This window comes from Psammomys obesus, unplaced genomic scaffold, assembly GCF_907164565.1.
Source record: "Psammomys obesus unplaced genomic scaffold, mPsaObe1.curated_primary_1811, whole genome shotgun sequence".
NCBI lineage: Eukaryota > Metazoa > Chordata > Mammalia > Rodentia > Muridae > Psammomys > Psammomys obesus.
The window spans coordinates 2224375-2244859 of NW_026596466.1; the positions used below are offsets into that span (position 1 = coordinate 2224375).

The 20485-nt window shown below is 52.5% G+C and overlaps 1 protein-coding gene across 1 annotated transcript in view; it reads left to right on the forward strand.

Annotated features, from left to right (window-relative positions):
- Positions 1-216: 216 nt before the first annotated feature.
- Positions 217-20485, forward strand: part of Mmd2 (monocyte to macrophage differentiation associated 2) — a 41659-nt gene continuing 21390 nt past the window's right edge. The window contains exon 1 of the mRNA XM_055598703.1: positions 217-445. Coding sequence (XP_055454678.1) covers positions 396-445 — 50 coding nt within the window. The 5' untranslated portion in view covers positions 217-395. The remainder of the gene's footprint in view (positions 446-20485) is intronic.

Below are 20485 nucleotides of genomic sequence, written 5' to 3' on the forward strand. Positions count from 1 at the left end.
AGCGTCCCCAGCGCTGCCGGGCTGGCAAGTGGTGGCAGAAGCAGTTCAGTCTAGTCCGAGCTGTCTTCTGCTGGCTGGAACAGCAATGGGGTGGAGGAGACACGGGGAGAAGCTAGCAGGAGGGAGGGGACCTCCCAGCAGCGCGATTGGCAGCGTGCGCCCGAGGCCCCCCCATATCCCGCCCCCGCCCCGCCCCCGTCACCATCTGCTCGGGATTTGTGATTCTGAGACTCCAGGCTCGGGGGCTCGGGGCTCCGGGAGGCAGCCGATCAGGTCTGCTCAGGGCCCTGGAGCTGCCGAGGATCCGACGCCCTTCCAACCTGCTGCGCCTCCCGCGGAGGCTCCCGGTGTTCCCGCGTCCCAGCCCCGGGCCGGGCGCTGATGGAACCGCAGCGATGTTCGCTCTGGCCAGGCTGCTGGATTTCCAGAAAACCAAATACGCGAGGTGAGCGGCGGGGTGGGGGGTGATGAACAAGGAGCAGGGCGCTGAGACCCCTCTTTCCTGTCCCCACTGCTTGCAGAACTGGGCTTGACCCCATTCCTCGGTCTGGAACGACCCGGGAAACAGGCAGCATCGTCTTCGGAATGGAGTGGTAATTGTCATCCCGCTTTTGCGCGGGGCGCAGCGGTTTGTCCGCGTTTCCTCTCTCCCTTGGGCGAGGCGCTTCGTGGGTCCAATTCAGTTTCCACATTTGTAACCTGGTGAACGGTGAGAGTCCCCTCCATTAGGGACCACGGGAGGATTACGCGAGATGATCCTTAGAAAGCACTTAGCAGTGCCAGCAGGAACGGCTTCGTCCCGTAGCGCCCAGTGGGTAACACTGAAAAGGGTTCTGCGCGCACCTCCCGTCCACCCTCAAAGCACGGCGGAGGAATGGAGAGGTCCTCTTTGAAGGTGGAGAAACTGAGGCCCAGAAGGTCCAACTACGTCGTAGCCGGGGTCTCTGGGGTCGTCCCTGAGCCCTGATCTCTTTTTCTCTTCCTGTTCTGTTTTGTTTGAGACAAGCCTCACTGTGGTGGCTGGCTAGCCCTGGCTGTCCTGGAACCGCTTCGTAGACCTGGCTGTCCTTTGACCTCACAGGGATCTGTCTGGCTCTGGAGCGCTGGTCGTTTCTTTTTCTGTTTCTGAGACAGTCTTGCTATGCACCCCAGGCTGGCCTTGATCCAACTTTGTAGCCCAGGCTTTCCTTAAACATAATTCTTCAGTCTCAGCCCTTTGAATGCTGAAACTAGGGCTGGGTATCCCCACACCCGGCAAGAGTACATTTTAGTCGACATTTTGTATATGTGATTTCAGGATGTAGTCCATCTCAACACATTAGTTGTGGGATAGTTTTCCCTTTTTTTTTTTTTTAACTCAAAATCTTCATTATCTGGTGTACGTTTTGATTTTATTTGATTGCCTTGAAAGAGTATCATTCCCTCTACTATTAGCTTTATTGTGTGTGGGCTTGTGTGCCAGAGCACACACACGAGAAGGTCTCCCAACACTGTGGAGTTGGTTGTGAGTCCCAGGGATGAACTCTGGTCTCCAGGCTTCCGTGACAAGCTCCTTGACCTGCTGAGCCATTTCGTCATGCCCCCTGGCCCCCCACAACCCCACCCCCTTTGGGAAAGTGTCTCATTCTATAGCCTGGGCTTCCCTGAAACTCACTGTGTGGCCCCGGTCAGCCTTGCACAGTAGGTGCACAGTAGGTAGTAGTTCTTCCGCCTCAGCCTCCTGAAGGCTGGGTCACCCGTGTGTGCTGGCATGCCTGGCTGCACATGGAGGCTTGATGGCCTCCGTGGTGGCTGGAGAAGGCGGGCCTTTGAGAAGGGATCAGGTCTTAAGAGATATAACGGTTTCCCTTGAGTGAGCGCTCGTTTGCAGAGGCTGGAGCAGTTGTCCCCAGAGCTGGCTGCCCCTTCAGGCTGCCTCTCCAGGTTTGCCGCTTCTGCGCACTCCCTTGAACAGGGGCCAGAGTCTCTACTCTGCATATCCCAAGCTGGCTTCTAACTCACAGCTGAGGTTGGCCTCGAACCCCTGATCCTTTTGAGTGCTTTGTGAGGCGGACACCACCACATCCAGTTTGTGCGACGCTGGGAGCTGAACCCAGTGCCTTGCGCATGGTGGGCAAGTATGCTGAGCTCCTCCCCCAGCCCATGAACCTCTGATTCTTTTAGCCAGCCTGTCTCGGGTATTCTGTTACAGCAACAGAAAACAGACATGGGGCTGGGGAGAGAGCTCAGCTGGTGACGCTCTTACCACCCAAGAATGAGGGCCTGAGTTTGAACCCCAACACTCAAGGTATGAAGCCAGATGGGGCGGCATCCTTGTAATCCTCATGTCAGGGAGGTGGGGGCAAGCGGGTCCCTGGAGCTTGCTGGCCACGCAGCCCGATCCACTCAGGCCCCAGGTCTCAGGGAGAGACAAGGAGAGCGTCTCCTGAGGAATGACTGAGCCTCGGCCTCCTTATGCGCACACACACACACACACACACACACACACACACACGTGTATATGCCACCCTCCAGGAGCATGCATGTACACCCACACACCCACCCACACAAAGATAATGGACAGATGTAGGTAAGGTTGGGAAGGTACACTGGGTGTTTCTTAGTTCTACCAATGCTGTCTTCTTTATTTTCTCTCTCTCTTTCTTGTATTTGATATCTGAAGATGATCAGAAAAGATGTTTTGGGTTCTTTTTAATATACATACATACATACATATATATAATTTGGGTTTTTTTTGTTTGTTTGTTTTTTAGACAAGGTTTCTCTGTGTAGCCTTGGCTGTCCTGGGCTCTATAGACCAGGCTGGCCTCGAACTCACAGAGATCCACCTGACTGCCTCTCTGAGTGCTGGTTTACACGCGTGCCCCCCCCCCCGTCCTACTTTTTATTATAATTCTCCATTTGTGCGTGGGTGTGCCATAGCATTTGTGTAGAGGCCAAAGAACTTGTGAATGTCTGGTCTCTCCTTCCACCACATGAGTCACAGGACTCACACTCAGGTCGTCAGCCTTGGCAACAAGCACCGTTACCCACCGAGCCATCTCGACGGCCCCTGCTTTGGCGTTCCAAGTGTCTAATAGTAAAGGCAGACAAAGCTTCATTTATTTGGTGGGTGTTCAGTTTTGTGGTCTGTACAGATGACAAAAACCTGTCTTTCATTTGATCTACAATCTTTAATTTGTCACATAGTTGGGTGCATCCTGGAGCTTACTTAGTTTGTGAGTCTTGTTTGGGTTTTGGGACAAGGTCTTGCTCTGTAGACCAGGCTGGCCTTGGACTTACAGAGATCTGTGTGCTTCTGTCTCCCTGGTGCTGGAATGGAAGTCTTTCGTGCCGTGTGGTCAGCTTGCTATTACTGTGACCAATAAGATCTTCTACCCCGACAGACTCAGCTCTGAGTCATCTCCTACCTGGGACAGGGGCCTCTTCAGAAATGCCTACAGAAGTCTGTATCGTGTGAGCATGTGGTTAAGGCTCCTTCTGCAGCCATGCAGCTTCGTGTTGGCTGAGTTTAGTCATGGCGACAGGAGGCTATGGGTTTTCAGCTGATCCAAACCAGCAACAAGGTTTGGCTCGCACTTTGAATTTCTTTGTCCTCTCCTCTTTTGAAGCCTTAAGCTCCAGGCTTCCTGGGTTGTAAGTACATCCGTGTGTGCATGCATGCTTGTTAAGCAAAGCAAAGCCTCTGGGAATCCACCCACAGCCATAGCTTGCAGGGACACCCCAGCATGGCAGGGAAGGCACGGAGACGGGAGCTTGGGTCATCAGCCCTCTTTCTCCTCCCACATGATGGGAAGCGAGAATCCATTCCTTCAGGTTGCTCTCTGAGCTCCCCACACACAACCAGTGCACCCTCATTCCTACTCCCGCACAAACAAATGTCATCAACAGAGCCCAACTAACCAACAAGCCAACTTGACCTGCTAGCTCCCTTTGTTTGTAATTATGTGCATATTCAGGGGGCTGAGGGAGGGGAATTGTGCGTGTAAGGCTAGCACAACTGGGCTCAGTCGTGACACCCTCTGTCAAAAACAAACAAACAAAACAATATAATAAACAAACCAAAGCCCAAAAAGTCAACTTACTTCCAACCTCAGTTTATCGGTGTCTGAAAGTCCACATCGTGGCTGTGTGCCGATTCGTTTCATTGCTTCCCACTCCGGGGGGATCTGGAAAATTCCGCTTCTGCCATCACAGCTGGCCTCGTCTGCGCAGTGGTGTTCAGGGGGATTGTTCTGTGACCTGTGGGATCCGCTGCTGGCTCCGGCCATGAGCAGGCAGGTCATGTGGCTCCCAAGTTCCAGGTCATATCCACTTGCTGCCCAGTGTGCAGTGACCGGGTCAAATGGCCCCCGGTGGGTTCTTGCACAGGACTTGGAATTCCTCCTAAGGCCACACAGAGACAAGGATGGGGTCCCAGCCTGCGCCTCGAAGGGGCCGGTGGGAAGGCTTGGAGCTGAGGTTCAACTCTCTTCTCACTGTGCTGTTCTACCCATTAGTGGGGCTGCTAAAACAGGTCCAGAGTCTCTTTGTGGCCTTGTTCAGGCTGCCTTAGTGTCTTTCAAGACGCTAAGGTACAGACTGGGGGTGTGGGTGACGTGGTAGGGTTCCTGCCTGGCCTGCATGAAGCCGTGGGTTCCATCGCAGCACTGCAGAAGCTGAATCTGGTGGCTCATGCCTGCGATCCTAGCGCTTGGGTGGTGGAGGTAGGCGAATCAGAAATTCAAAGTCAGGGTTGGCTATTGTATTGTATATTGAGTCGAAGGCCAGCATGGGTTACACGAGACACTGTTTCAAGACAAACAACCAACCAAAGCAAACCAAAACGGAGAGACTCACACTCCAGCTAGAACTGTGTGGCGCTGCAAAGAGGCATAAGTTCTGGGAATAGTTTTTGCCCTGTGGTGTCCGATATGAAGATGGGTATTGCCAAGTGTTGGTTATTCCATCTTGGTGGGTTTTATCGACTCCTTGTGCCTATCCTAAACAAGCACTCTATACCTCTCCAGCCTCTTTCATTTTCATCTCATTTTGTGGTGCTGGGGACAGACGGCGGCCTTGCCGGCAGTCAGCAGTGCTTGACCTCGGGAACCCCACACCCACCTTAACCGTTTGTACATCCCGGAGTGGGGAGCGGCGGGCCAGGTGCCTGTGTGCTCATCCTAGGTGGGACGGTCAGTGAACAACCAGTGTTGTCCTCAGGCGACCTCTGCTTTTAATTTGAGACAAGGTCTCTGTGTAGGCCAGGCTAGCCGGTCCTCAGACCTCCAGGGACCCAGTTAGTCCTGAATTTCATCTGCTCCTGACTTTCTGTGTAGATTCTGGGGATCTGAACGTACGGCCTCCCACTTGTGCGGCGAGTGCTCTACTGACTGAGCCGTCCCTCCAGCTCTTTTGGACTTGAATTTTGAGACAGGGTCTCCCTCAGTTGCTCATACTGACTCGGATCTCCCTCTGTAGCCCAGGTCAGTCTTGAAGGTTCATCCCTCCTGCCTCAGCCTCCAGAGCGTCTGGAGGGACAGATCCTAGCCCCTGGGCACTGCCAGAGCGGTGGTAGTTAATGCCGTGTTGTTTCCAGGCTGCCTGTTTCTAGAGGGGGTTTGATGTCGCTTGTGAAAGTTACTCTGCCGAGGGAGGTCGGTGGGGCTGGCTGAGAAGCTCTTCCTTCTCGGTGGGCCTGTGGGCTTCAGCTGGCTCCTGTGTGTGTGGAGAGCGGGGGAGGGGAGGTGGAGGCCGTTTGCTTGTCTTCCTGTGTTATGACAGGTGGCCCGGTGCGGGGGTTTCTTAGGCTCGGGATGAGAGGCACTCTATCCATCACTTACCAACATCATCCCAACTCATCTTGCTAGCCGGCCCCCCCTGTGCACGTTGTTTTCCTCTTTGCATATATACTTGCTTGTGCTTACGTGTGGACACACGTGTGCCACAGCACACATGCGGAGGCCAGAGGACAACCTCGGGTGCCTTGAGTGAGACAGGGTTTCTTGCTGTGGGAGTGCTGATAATTACAGACCTATGCTGCTGCACCCGGCTCTAGGTGGGTTCTGGGAATCTGAACTCAGGTCCTCACGCCTGCAAGGCAGGTGCTTTACCCACTGAGCCATCTCCCCGGCCTTGGTATATATGTGAAATCCCCATTTGGTTTGCTTAAGCGGCTGCTTTGATTTTCTGCTCCCTCCCCCCTGCCCCCCACCCCCAAGCCACTGCACGGCACACCCACGGCAACCAGCGACAATGGTAGTGCCAACCACAGGGAGAATAATAGTCTTCCTAGCTGAGCACTGCATCCCCAAACTCCGTCTCCGTGAGACACGGGGGTTCAGAATCAGGTTTGGAGCTGTCCTTGCTACCCACGCTTGGGTGGGAATTATGAGGCTCTCAGAACATGCAGCCTGCAGGCCACCTCCTTCATTCCTTCACACCGCCTGGCATTGTCTGCTGTCTCTTGCATTCATTCACTGCCTGGCATCTGCAAGGCACCGCCTTCATTCATTCACTCGACCACTGGCCAGACATTGGCAGGATGCAGCAAGCGTACAAACAGGGAGCCCCATACTGTACGCCCTGATATTTTATTTTCTTTTTCTGAGCCAGGATCTTGTTGTGTAGCTCGGGCCAACCTGGAAATCTCTAGCTACTCGCCTCAGCTTTCCAAAGAGCTGGGGTGACAGCTCTGTGCTGCCGTGCCCTGCTAACTAACTCTCTTTCTTGATGTCGCTGTACCAATTTTTTTCTGCTACTTATATGCACAATTTTCTCTCAAACTTGAATTGTTTTTATAGCCCCAACCTGAAGCTCCGCTGTCAGATAAAGTAACACGAGCCACCTGTGGCTGCTTTATTTTAAACAGAAATAATTGAATTAGATAAAAGGAGTGAATCTGCTTCTCAGCTCCCTTGGCGACATTTTCAGGGCACAGGATGCTTGTGGCTGGTGGGTTCTATTCTGCACAGCGGGGATCTAGAATGTTTTCGTCTTCACAGACCCACTCTTGGAGAGAGCACAGGCATTAAAATGTACAAGGTAAAGGCCAATGCGGTAGTTTGCACCCATAACCCCGGCCTTCAGGAGTCTAAGGCAGGAGGATTGCCCTTTGGAGGTAAACCTGGGCTGCACAGTGAGACCTTGTCTCAAAAAGGCAAGAGCTGGGCCCCAGATATATTAGACGAGGTCTCTACAACTGAGCTCCATTTCCAAGCCAATAATAAAAGCATTTAAATAAAGGTGATTATTTTTCTTTGATAATATGATTGGATCTTAGGAAATGAAGCAACTTTGCCTGGAGTTCTAAGTCTCTCTGGTTGCTGGTGTGAAGAACGGGAGTGGTTTTCCGATGCCCAGGTTAGATCGGAAGTGACCTATGCATGCCCCGGCATTCACAGACCCCACGTGTGCACTTCCTCTGGAATTGACTTGGGCTTTGAGTGAGCGCTGCTGACGGGCTGAGAGGGGAGAAGGGCAGGGCTCCATCCCTGTGGCTCTTGGAGCCTTCTCAGGAGAGGGCCCTGCAATACTCATGGCACCCAGGATAAGAGCCTGCCACAGCGGTTAGCCTGTCTTCTCAGTGTGTGTGTGTGTGTGTGTGAGAGAGAGAGAGAGAGAGAGAGGGAGAGAGAGAGAGAGAGAGTCTGAGAGCACATTTTCTTCCTGCCATGTTTTTTCTTCTGATGCAGGCCTTTGTCCTTCGTTTCTCGGTCGCTGTGCTGAGTACGCAGGTTTTCCGGCTGCCACTGACGGCTGGACAGCTCTGCTCTACACCTCCCCCCCTCACGGCGGGAGTGCTGGGATTACGGGTTTGAACCACCACATCCATCTTTGTCTGTTTGTTTTTAAGGTGGGTTCCAGAGATCCAACTCAGGTGGACAGGCCTACACAGCGAACACTCTGGCCCTCCGAATCACCACGACAGCTCTGTCTCAACCATTTTTTAACCGCAGGTCTCAGCCTCGTTAAGCACTGCGCTGCTGCTTGCTTCCAGAAACTTTCTATCTTCCCGACAGGAAACTTTGCAGTCATCAAAGGCTAACACTCCACCCCTCACCTCAGCCTTTGGCTCCCATCTCTCTTCTCCACACCTCTCCCTTATTCCGTAGCTGGGGCTGTTCTCTTAGCCCTTCAGCTTCTGCCTCCCAAGGACTGGGATCACAAGCATGCACCACCACACCCAGCCTAATTTATCTCCCTACAATTCTAACCACCCTGGGACCCTCAGAGAAGCGGAATCACTCGGTGTTTGCAGCTGGCTGTGTGTGTGTTGTAGTTTCTTGTCAGGACTGCCTGCCTTTGTAAAGCCGAGTGACAGTCTACCTCGGTCCTGTGTGCAGCCATCTTTGGTTTGTAGGCACGCGGCCCGGAGAACCTCTTCCTGGACCTGTCTCGTGTTAGCTGACAATAGTGTCCAGGACTACTGGCAGGCTTGTGCTAGTGAAGGCTGTCACGCCGCCAGTGACTCCCAGTACTCAAGGACCCTGGAACAGCTTTATCTGCACCAGGGACAGCTGGTCCCCTCTAACTTGTAACGCCCTCCATGGGGTGTTCAAGCGAAGCTGTCTGTGCTTGCATCGTGATCTCTGGCCCGCCCTATCGTCCCTGTCCTCTCTCTCCTTCTCCTCCTCTTCTTCGTCTTCCTCCTCCTCCTCTTCTTCTTTTTGAGACAGCTCTGATAAATCTCAGGCTAGCCAAATACTCATCAGCCAAATATAGCTCAGGATGACCTTGAGATCTTGATCTCATCCTCCTGCCTCCACACAACTCCGGCCCTCTGTCATGAGTTCTGAGAGTTTTTGTGTTTGGAAAGCAAGGCTTCCTACATCCTGGGCAAACCCTTTACCACCAAGCTATATCACTACCCCCACTTTTCACTTAAAAAATACCCCCCTCTCTTTCTACCTCCCTTCTTCCTTCTCTCCTTCCCTCCCTCCCCTTCTCCCTGTCTTTATCTCTCTCCCTCCCTCTCTGTCTTAGTGTGTGTGTGTGTGTGTATGTGTGTGTGTGTGTGTGTGTGTGTGTGGGTGTGTGTGGGTGTGGGTGTGGGTGAAAGCATGCCGCTGTGTGTAGGTGATAGCTTTGGGGAGGACCTCTCTTGGTTTCTGCCACACTTCACACTCTAGCCAACCTGCCTGCTTCTGGGCAGTTCTCCCATCTCTGCTTCCTACCTCTTCCGAAGGGTTTCCATGAATGGAACTCAGGTCTTCAGCCCTGAATGGCAAGTGCTGTTGCCTACTGAGCCCTCTCACCAACCACACTGTTCCTTCCTTCCTTCCTTCCTTCCTTCCTTCCTTCCTTCCTTCCTTCCTTCCTTCCTTCCTTCCTTCTTGTCTTTTGAGACTAGTTTTTATTAAACTGTCTAGGCTGGCCTTGAACTTAATTCTGTAGCCAGGAAGGCTTCAAGTTGTGATCCTCCTACCTCAGCCTTCCAAGTGGCTGGGTTGACAGGCCTGTACCACCAGGCCCAGTAGACCTGTAACACTGCAGACACCAAATATGTGGGTTCCCCACGTGTCCCGGGTCCTCATCTTAATTCATTTCTTTTCCCCTTCCTCTATTGTTTTCCACCTTGTTTGATGTTTGATGTGTGTTTGTGTGTATGAGTGTGTGTTTGACCTCGAGTGTGTGTGCATGAGTACTCGTGTGCACCTGTGATGTGTGTGTGTATGTTTCCATGTGCATGTTGGGGGTGGCATGAGTGTCGTGCCCTTGTGAGGTCACAGGGTGACCTCTGGTGTTGGCCCTCACCTTTTGCCTTGTTTTAGGCAAGCTCTCTTATTCTCTGCTGCCCACCTGAGGGCTTCCAGGAATGCCCCTGTCTCCGCCTTTCCTGTCACTGGGTTACAGAGGTGTCCATCACTGAGCCTTGCGTCGTGTGGGTGCTGGGAACCGAACTCAGTTCTTAGGCTCTCACAACAACTGCTTTCCCCACGTGCCACCACCCCAGCCCTCCTTGACGCGTTTAGAACAGGCACTACTTTATTCATATTTACTCTGGTGTGTGTGTGTGTGTGTCGGCCTTCACGTGGAGATCATATTTTACCATGAGTGTGGTAAGCACAGAGGCCGCCGCACCTGTGGAGCCACGGTAGCCCTTTTCTGTCCACTTATCTCAGATTTCTCCTGAAACCAAACAGCCAGTGTCCCAGGCTGAGGGTCAGACCTCTGCAGCCCCAGGACTCAGACCTGAGGGCAGATTCTGTCAGTCAGAGAGCAGCGCCATGGGGCAAGAGGGCAAGCAGGGAGGTCAGGGCCCATGGGGGTTCTGCAGTCTGGATGTTAATAATTACCAATAATTACTTCTTTGGTCGACGTCTGTAGCTGGTGTTGGGGCAAGAGAGGGAGGGGAGAGAGGTCATGTCGTATTGTAAGTTGTCTGACCTGGAGGGGCAGCATGAAGAAGGCATCCACAGGAGGCTGGATTGATGGCTCGGTGGCTAGGAGTGCACACAGCTCCTCCAGGGAACCTGAGTTCAGTGTCCAGCACCCACGTAAGGCTGCCCACAATTCCAGCTCCAGGGAATCTGGTGCCCTCGTCGGGTCTCTGGAGACACTGGTGTCCACTTTGCTTCAAATACACATATAATTTAATGATGATGATGGTGACCTTCATGGCTCAGCAGATGAAGGTACTTGCTACCAAGCCTAATGACCCTGGTTCCATCCTGGTGTCCATAAGGTTGGAAGGAGATAGTCAAGTCCTGCAAGCTGTCCTCTGAACTCCATACATGTGCCAAGGCACACACAGGCAGCCCCTCCACAAATAAGTAAGGAAGTAGATGTAATAAAATGTTAAGTTAAAAAGCACTGGCTCTTGGGGTTGGGAAATGATTTACTGGTAAAGCGCTTGTCAGACATAAGGACCTGAGTTCAGATCCCAGCACCCATGTAAAAGCCAGATTTGTATCTGTAACTTCCACACAGGGGTGGGGCAGAGACAGGAGGATTCTGGGGGCTTGCTGGCCAGCCAGCCTAGCTGAAACAGGGAGCTTCAGGTTCAGGGAGAGACTCTGCCTCAAAAAATAAGATGGAAGCTGGGTGAAGTGCTGCACGCCTTTAATCCCAGCACTGAGGAGGCAGGGGCAGGCGGATCTCTGTGAGTTTGAGGCTAGCCTGGTCTACAGAGTGAGTCGAGGACAGCCAAGGCCTCTCACACAGAGAAACAAACAAACAAAAAACTTAGACATGGTGGCGTGTGCTCATAATACCAGCGCTGGCGAGGTGGATGTTCCCTGGACAGCCAGGCTGGCCTACTCAGGTGAGCACCAGTTAGTGAGAGGATCTGAGGAGCAAGACTGGAGGGCCACATCTCACATCCACACACGGACACACACGTGTCTGCAGACTTGGGTGCACCCTCATGCATGAACTTCACACACACACACAGACACACACACACATGCACACACAACGTTCAACACCTTCTTTCTGAACAATAGGCTTATTACTTAGGTTTACTAGAATGTAAAGAGATCTATCTGTCTATCTATCTACCTATCTGTTTTCTAGACAGGGTCTTACTATGTAGCTCTGGCTGTCTTGGAACTTACCGAGCAGATCAGGTTGGCCTTAAACTCACAGAGCTCTGCCTGCCTCTGCAAGTGTTGGGATTGAAGGCACACGCCGCCCCCAATCCCGGCTAAGATTATTTATTTTTAATTGTGCATGTGTGTGTGTGTTTCTGTGTGTCCTTGGTGCTGGGATTCAGGTTCTCCCAAGACAAGTCTCTGCTCTCCTGGAGTTCGTGTCAGCACTGATGTGTGGCAATCCGAGCAGAGAAGTGTGGCCAGGTGAGGCAGGAAAGCGTGGATGTGGCAGAGCAGGGGCGATGCCTTCAGAGGCTGCAGCAGGGTTCGAGGAAAGGTCGAGGCCGTTTGCAGTAGGTGCTGACTAGTTGCAGGCTGGTTTAGAGGGTAGCTGGCCGTGCTGATGGGGCTTCAGGCAGCACCGGTCATAGTGTGCTCCTCCTCCCTCCTTGCTTCCCTCCACGTCTTCAACTCAATCGCCTTCAGCTTAAGCTGGCTTTGCTCTCCCTGTGTGGCCCAGGCAGCCCTCAGCCTCATGACACTCCTGCCTCAGCGTCTGAGTGTTGTGACGAGAGGCCTGTGCCACCGTGTCTAGGCTTTCTTCCTTTCCCCCTGGTGTGTGTGTGTGTGTGTGTGTGTGTGTGTGTGTGTGCATGTGTACACGGAGGCCAGAGGTGAACTTCTGCTGTTATTCGTCAGGCACCATATACATTTATTTTCAGACAGGGTCTCTCGCTGGCCCAGAACTTGCCAAGTAGGCTAGGCTGCCTGCCCAGTGAGCCCCCAGGGATCTGCCCGGAATCGCCCCCTTGGTGCCATGATCACAGATGTGCACAGCCACCTCTGGCTTTCCTTTACACGGGTTCAGGGAATTGAACTCAGGTCTCTGTGCTTGCATGGCAAGCGCCTCACCACCTGGGCCACCTCCCCATGCTCCTTTTACAAGTATTTTTACTCTAAGTTATGTGTGTGTAGATAGAAGCCCATGTCCACCTGTGGCATTGCACGTGAAGGCCAGGGGCATCAGACTTCCTGGCACTGGGCTTACGGACGGTTGTAAACTGCCTGGTATGGGTGCTGGGACCTGAACTCACTCTTAACCACTGAGCTACCGGCCTTGTTTTTGGTTTTTTGTTTTTAAAGACTTGATCTTAGATTGTAGTCCCGGCTGCCTAGGACTCACTAGTAAGCCGGTGTGGTCTTGGCTTTTTGTTTCTTGAGACAGGTCATTCGGCCTCATGTGTTTGGACAGACTGTCGTGGTGGGAGTGTGTGGAGGAGAGCCATTCACAGGAAGTGGAGAGAGGGAGACAGGAAGTGAGCGGGGATGATCGGCTCTGCAGGACCCACTCCCAGTGACCTACTTTCCCCACCTCCTAAACTCCCATCATCTCTCAGAATAGCAGGCCATCTGGAGACAACACACTCAACACGTGAGCCTGTGGGGACAAATCACATTCGATTCATAATGGAGTCTGTAGAATGCAATATTATCTTTAAATTGTCTTAGTCTGTTTGGGCAGCTATTCCAAAATGCCAAAGACTCAACAGCCAGCGAACATCTGTTTCTGGAATGTCTTCCCTGGGGAAGAGTGAGCAGGGCCGCCCCTTCCTCATAAGGTCCCAGGGGCAAACCACAGCAGGCTCCCATCTGAGTTCTCCCCGGCGAACTGGGGAATTTTTTGGGTACCGCACACAGGAGAGGCTGCTTTACAGGTGTGTGGGATGCAACCAAAGTCCCCCCCCGAAGAACCTTCACCCAGGATGGACGGTGGCTTTTTCTTTGGAAAAAGCTGTGTAGATGGAATACTTCAGTTAGCTACAAGTTAGTGTACCCTAACTTGTGTACCCTAATGCCTCCCAGGACACAGCAGCCAGGAGTTAGGGCAGGATGGCATATGAATGGCTGTGAGGAGCAGCTGGAAGCTCAGGTGAGTGGCCAGTGCCCCTTCTGTGAGGGCCCAGTCAGGATGGGCACAGCTCATTTGATAAAGGCGGCAGCTGTTTGCTTGAGGACCAATTTTGACAACAGAAGTTCAGGTCACAGTGGTGTCCTGTTCCAGGAACTCTGAATTTGGGATCAAACTCCCAAATTTCCAGTGTCCCAACGTCCCTGTGCCCTCAGGTAGCGTCAGGAGGACTGTCCTCTGGATGCCATCATATCCAGCTTATACCACACGGATTTGGCATGGGGACATGAGCTTGCACTCCACTCACCTAATTTTACCATTTGACCCAAAGGCCATGCCCGCTGTCTCTTCCAGGAGGGTTGCTGGGTCCCAGGATCTCGTCTATGATTAGGCCTTGATAGCACATTGGTGCCTCCTTGCTCAGAACTCCTCCTCAGCCCCTTCCCTTGCTCCTCACAGTCCTGCAGTGCTTTCCGGTAGCACCCAGACCAGTTGGAATCACGGGGTAGTTTCTCTGGATTCCAGAAAGGCTCTGCTTCTCTCTCTCTTTCCCTCTCTGTGTGTATGTATGTTCATGTGTGTGCAGGCCTGAGGTCAATGTGTGGTGTCTTTCTCTCCACCTTATTTTTGAGGGAGGGTCTCTCACTGAACTTTGAGCCTCAAGGTCACTGATTTGGTTGGACCTGCTGGCCAGCAGGCTTCAGGGATCCCCCATCTCGATGCCCCTTTTCTCCAACTCAGCTAGGGTTACCGGTTTGTTCTGCCACACCCAGCTTTTACATGCGTACTAGGGGATTTAAACTCAGAGCTTCAGGCTTCTGTGACAAGCACTTTACCATCTGAGCCATCTGTCTAGTCCATGTTTTCCGCACAGAGATTCATGAAGCCCAGGCTGGTTTTGAACTTTCCATGAAGCTCAGGGTGACCTTGGGCTCCGATCCTTCTGCCTTCGTTTCCTGAATGCTGGGATTACAGGTGTGCGCAGCTATACTCAGTGCTCTATCTATCTATCTATCTATCTATCTATCTATCTATCTATCTAGTTTTCTATCTACCTGATCTCTTGTGTCTGAGTTTGTCAGCCGAGGCTGGCCTTGAACTTCCAGGACAGCTACAGGCATGCCTGGAGTAGCCCAGGCTGGCCTCGGACACTCCATTCAGCTGAGCATGGCTGCTGATTCTTCTGCCTTGGTCTCCAGAGTGTTGAGACTACACAGGCAGGCATTGTGACACCCAACTTCTTATTTTTAATGAATTCATATTTAATTAGCTACGTGGCTGGTGGCTCCAGAGCAGCACAGATGTGCTACCCGGGGCTTAATGGTATTCACAATCGACATTTTTTTTTTTTTTAGAAGAAAAGCAGAATGCATGATGCATTTCACACACAGCTCAACAGGAGGCAGAGACGTCAATGCTTCCAGCTATACTACATTGATCGGTAGAGATAATGGTCAGCTCTTTTTGACTATCCTGTTGCCTGGCAACCTCATATCCACTGGTCCCTCTGGCCATTAGTTATCAAGATGAGAATCAATTCTTTCAGTCATTAGGGTGTCGCAGTTTTTTGATTACCTCTTCCAATGTTTTCTTGTAATAAAGAGAACCTTGCTTGCTGCCCAAGCTGCTGCCTCTCGTACCCAAGGCTCTCTTATTGAGTATTCCAAAGCGGCTGGAGCCAAGATAACGCCAAGACTGCATTTCCAAGACAGGTCTCAGAGGGAAGCAAATCGATTAGAATACATTTGGATCGTGGATCTCCTTAGATGTGGGGTACTGCAGCTCTGTGAGCCCCTGGGAGGAAGGGACGGAGGGAAGGAAGGGAAGAGAGGGAGGGAGAGAGAAAAAGCGAGAGTGAGAGAGCAGGAGAGAGCACAAGAGAGCGAGAGAGAGAGCAGGAGAGAGCGAGAGAGAGCGAGAGAGAGAGCAGGAGAGAGCGAGAGAGAGCAGTTTGTTCCAGAATGTGTGAGTCTCTGAGGGAATCCATCTGTGGCTACCTCACTTGGGAGCCAGTGCTTGGATTCTGCATGTGGGGGATGGAATTGAACAAAAACAAGCTGTAGCATGTACCAGAAAGCCCTTCAACGCTGGAACTTTAGAACTTTGTTATTTATTTTGTGTGTATGTGTGCAGGGGAGCAGCACACGCGTGGAGGTCCGAGGACACTCTCCGGAGCTGTTTCTCGCCTTCTAACGCGTGATTCCCAGGACTGAGCTCAACTTGGTAGTCAGGCCCGGAGGCAAGCTCCTTCATCCTTTTGCTGTTTGATATAGGGTCTCACTAGGTAGCTCAGGCTGGCTTCAAACTACTGGTGTTTCTGCACCAGCCTCTTGAGTGCTGGGATCACAGACAAGCATCACTGTACGCTGTATTAGCTACCTCCCTACCTTCTTCCCTCCCTTGCTCTCTCTTTCCTTCTAGACCAGGTCTCAGGCATCGCAGACTAGTCTTAAACTAGCCATGGAGCTGAGGATGACATTGAACTCCCGTCCTCCGACATTTCTCTCCCCAGTGCTAGGATTGCAGGCACGCAGCACCATGCCCTGTTTTATGCGGTCCTGGTGGGCTTGAACTATGGCCCTCAAGCCTGCTGGCCACCCCTCCACCCACTTAGCCACCTCCTCGGCCCTCATGCACACCTCCCACCTGTTCTCAGATATCCCATGGTTCTCAAAATACCGTGTTGGCGGGGTATTTTGGATCTATGGTTTGAGAACCTGTGCTGTGGCATGAGGTCAGGGTTTTCTGTTGGACTGAACTCTGCAGGGAGCCGGACTGGGGGTCTCTGGAGCAGAGCTCTGAGGGCAACTGGAATGGACCTACTCTTTGTCAGGCTGCTGGTATGTGTGCGCTAGGGAGCAGGACTAGCTTGGGACCTAAGCTGTTTCCTAAACAACCTCCCCTAGGCATCCCATTAAATCAACACAGCTATGTTGGAGGTTAGGGGTTAGGCAGAGTGAATGTTGCTGTCCTGCAAGCCCATCTGTGTTTCTGTCCATAGATCTACAGCTCCATACTATATTCCCAGGGCCAGGAGAAGCAGGTGAGGGGACTGCCTGTGACATGTTCCTTAGGAGAGCTTAGCAGTTGGAGTTCTGCACTTGAACTTGGGACTCCTGCAAGCTAGACAAGGACCCTACTGCTTATTCATGGTTCCAGCCCCTCGCTGGGGGATTCTAGGCAGGGCTCTACCACTGAGCCACACCCCAGCCCCTCACTGGGGGATTCTAGGCAGGAGCTCTGCCTACTACCTTCTACCTTCTACTTCTGCCTACTACACCTACTACCTTCTACCTTCTACTTCTGCCTACTACACCTTCTACCACTGAGCCACACCCGAGCCCCTCACTGGGGGATTCTAGACAGGTGCTCTACCACTGAGCCACACTCCATCCCCTCACTGGGGGATTCTAACAGGTGCTCTACCACTGAGCCACACCTCAGTCCCTTTTCCTTTTTATTTTGATACGTTCTCATTAAGTTCTTCTAGCTGATCTTGGAAGTCGTGAGGATGACAGGCCCACACTCCTAGGTCTGGCTTGCCTGATGATTTTGATGCCAGAAGGAGTCTCGGGAGGCACAAGCCCAAGGTCCCTTTCCCAGAGAAGGAGCCAGGTCACTGTGAGCCTTGTGGGAGGAGCCCTGAATCTATGAATGGACACAAAGAAACTGCGCGGGGCTCAAAAGAGAGGGGAGAGCTGCCTCCCAGGGGCCCGCTTGTTCCTGGCTGTCCTTGGCCTCTGTGGGTCCCACAGACAGAACTCCCATTGTGCTGGAGTCTGGGCAAAACTCTTTAGCCTCTTGTCCAAGGGACTCAGGGTCGCCACTGGCAGGCACCAGCCCAGCGGGGGAGGGGCGATGGCTGTAGCAACTCTCCTCCTCTTTAGGGGTACAGAATCTCACAACCTGGGGACAAGCCAGGGGGTGAAGGAAACTGCAGAAGGGAGGCCCCCCAGGTCCCCACGCCTCCTCTCTCCACAGGTTCTGACCTTGGTCCAGCAGAGGCACTCCCGCTTTTGTCTGCAGACTCCAGTCTTCCGCTGGTGAAGCTGATAGGCTCACACGGGGACTGTGTGCAGGCCACTCAGCCCACTGCCCACCATGTCCCCTCGAGAAGTGGGCCCGGCATTCCCGCCATGGGTTTCCCACCCATCACTTCCCTGCTCCCATGGGTGGACATCCAGGGGGTTTCTGACATTGACTTTAGCCAGCTCTGACCCCACCCAACAGAGAACCACTGTTTTTTGTTTTTAAAGTTATTCATATCCCCCTCCTCCGTGTGTGTGTGTGTGTGTGTGTGTGTGTGTGTGTGTGTGTGTGTGTGTGTAAAACAGTGCCACCAGAAGCGAGACATTTTATTTCACACAGAGCTCGCAGGGAGGTCAGAGGACAACTTTCGGAGTTGGCTCTCGCCTTCTGTGATATGGGTCCTGGGGATTGAACTGTGGTCATCAGGCCTGGCTGCAGGCACTTTGTCTTTTGACTTTTAGTCATCCCACCCGCCTTCCTACATGTATGTTTCTTTCTCCTGTCTGGTCTTGTGTATCAATTCAAAGCCTGGATTTTAGCATTTAAAAATCTCATTAAAGTGCCGTGGATGCGGCTCTGTGGAAGTTAGCATGAGGTTCTATTGCTGGTACCAAATCAATCAGTATCAACCAACCAACCAACCAACCAGTCAACCAGTTAATCAGTCAACCAACCAACCAACCAACCAATCATTCATTTAGTCAGTCAGGCTGGGATGCGGCTCTCTGGTAGAATGCTTGCCTAGCGTGTCTGAAGCCTGCAGATGATGTCCCTCACTGTTAGCTGGGTGTGGTAGCACGTGCCTGTAACTCCAGCGCAGGCAGCAGAGGCTGGAGGATTGCTATGATTTCAAGGACAGTCTGGGTTGTCTCTAAAAACATCCTTGTTGCATCTACTCTTTTCCCGGTATAATGAGGTGTGACTGCCTTTCCTTCACATCTCCTGCTTTTCCAGGCCAGCAGAGTGGCCTTGCCACTCAGAGAGTGTGTGGCTAGCCAGGGGTGGCGGCTTACTCGTAACCCTAGCACCAGGGAGTTTGAAGCAGGAGGACTGGGCATTCATGCCTAGCTTGGGCTACACAGTGACATCCCTTTAAAAAACAATATGAAGATTGTGGTTTTGCTTGTCCCCACCTTGGTGAACCGATGTCTCTGAGTGTCTGTAAAGATGTCATCGTTGGGGCTGGGGAGTTTGTCCTGGGGTAAAGTGCTTGCTGTTTAAGTGTGAGGACCTGGGTTTCAGAAACCTCCTCAAACAATGAGCCAGCGTTGGCAGTGAGTGCGTTAATTCCGGGGATGGGCCGGCAGAGCATTGCTGGGGCTCACTAGCCAGCCATCCTAGACTACTCGGGGAATTTTCAGGATGGTGAGAGCCTCCATCTCAAAAGCAAAGCGGGGCCGGGGAGATGGCTTGATGTGCAATCATGAGGGTCTGAGTGCAGAGAGTCTAAATCCGTGTGGAGCTGGACACAGTGGCGTGGATCTGTGATCTCGGTGCTTCTGTGGCAACCTGGGAGGCTGAGAGCACCCTGGAAGCTTCCAGGCCAGCTGGCCTGGCTCACACCATCATGGACAATGAAGGGAGCCTGTCTCAATCAAGGTGGAGGCGAGGACCAATGGTGGAGGCAGCTCGCGCACACGCACACGCACACACACACACACACACACACACACACACACACGATGAATGCATTTTTTTTTTTTTTAAGACTAAGCTAGAGGGTGCATTGTTTGCTCTGCCACCTTCGGCAGCCTGCTTAGGGGGCGGTGAGACGGGAAGCCTCATGTGCAGAATTACAGAGAGTCCACAACCATTTAGGGACTGTTCCTACACATCCTCTCAGGCTTGAAACAAGCACTGCCCTGCTCTGCTACATTGCTCTGACTTTGCTCACACCTTGACAACTTCATCTTTAAACATTCCAACCTACCCTCTCCCGCATGCCCAGAACACCCTCCTCGCTCCTCAGACCAAAGCTGCCCCATTGTTCAATATTGGGACCTAATTCCCGGTTACTCCCCTCCCTACCCCCCGATTTAGAATAATCCTTAAGATCAAACTGTCATTTCTGATCCGGCTGCTGTGATATAAATGTGTACTGCATTTCTTATGTGGCTTTTGAGTCGGTTTCTTTCACTTAGCATAGCTTTTGGGGATGGGGGGGCTGGAGATGGATTCCAGGATCTTGCTCATGCTAGGCAAGCTCTCAGTGGGCCACACCCTCTGTTCCTAGCGTGGCGTTTTGAGGTTCTCCTGAGCTGTAGACAGTCCATAATTCTCTCTTTTTATTTTGTCTACTGTCTCTGTTTGTATGTCGGGGGACACACATGCCAGGGAATCCCGTGTGGTTAGAGGTCAGCTGTGTGGGAGCGTGCTCTCTCCCTCCACAGCGTAGGTCCCAGGATTTGAACTCAAGCCATCAGGTTTGGTAGTAAGCACCTTTAGCTGCTGAGCCATCTCGCCGGCCCCACTCTCTTTTTAATGCTGTGTCTTACACATTCACCGGTGCAGCTGTACAAGTGCACGCGTGCTGGCAGAGAGCGACGCCACGTGTCTTCCTCAGCTGCCCTCCATCTTGCTCTTCTGATAGTCAGCTAGACCGGCTGGCCAGGAAGGGGGGTCAGCATTCCGTACTCATCCTCCAGCGTTTGGCCTTGGATTCTGCCTCCGGCTGGGAGCCTGCCAAGGGCTGCGGCCACACGGCCATCAGGGCTTCAAGGTTGGCCGCAGAATGGGAATTCTGTTCTCCAGAGATGGGGGAGCGGTGTTCAGCCTCCGCCTTTATTTTGCCTATCAAGGTCCTGCCAGGAGCGGTGCTATCTCATGGGAAACTTCTAACTATCATTTTGGTTTGTTAGCTTCTTTCTTTTCTTCTTTCGGTTTTTTGAGACAGGGTTTATCTGTGTAGCCCTGGCTGTCTTGGAACTCTCTCTGTAGAGCAGGCTGGCCTCGAACTCAGAGATCTGCCTGCTCCTGGCTCCCTAGCGCTGGGATTAAAGGTGTGCGCCACCCCCACCCAGCTGTTTGTTAGTTT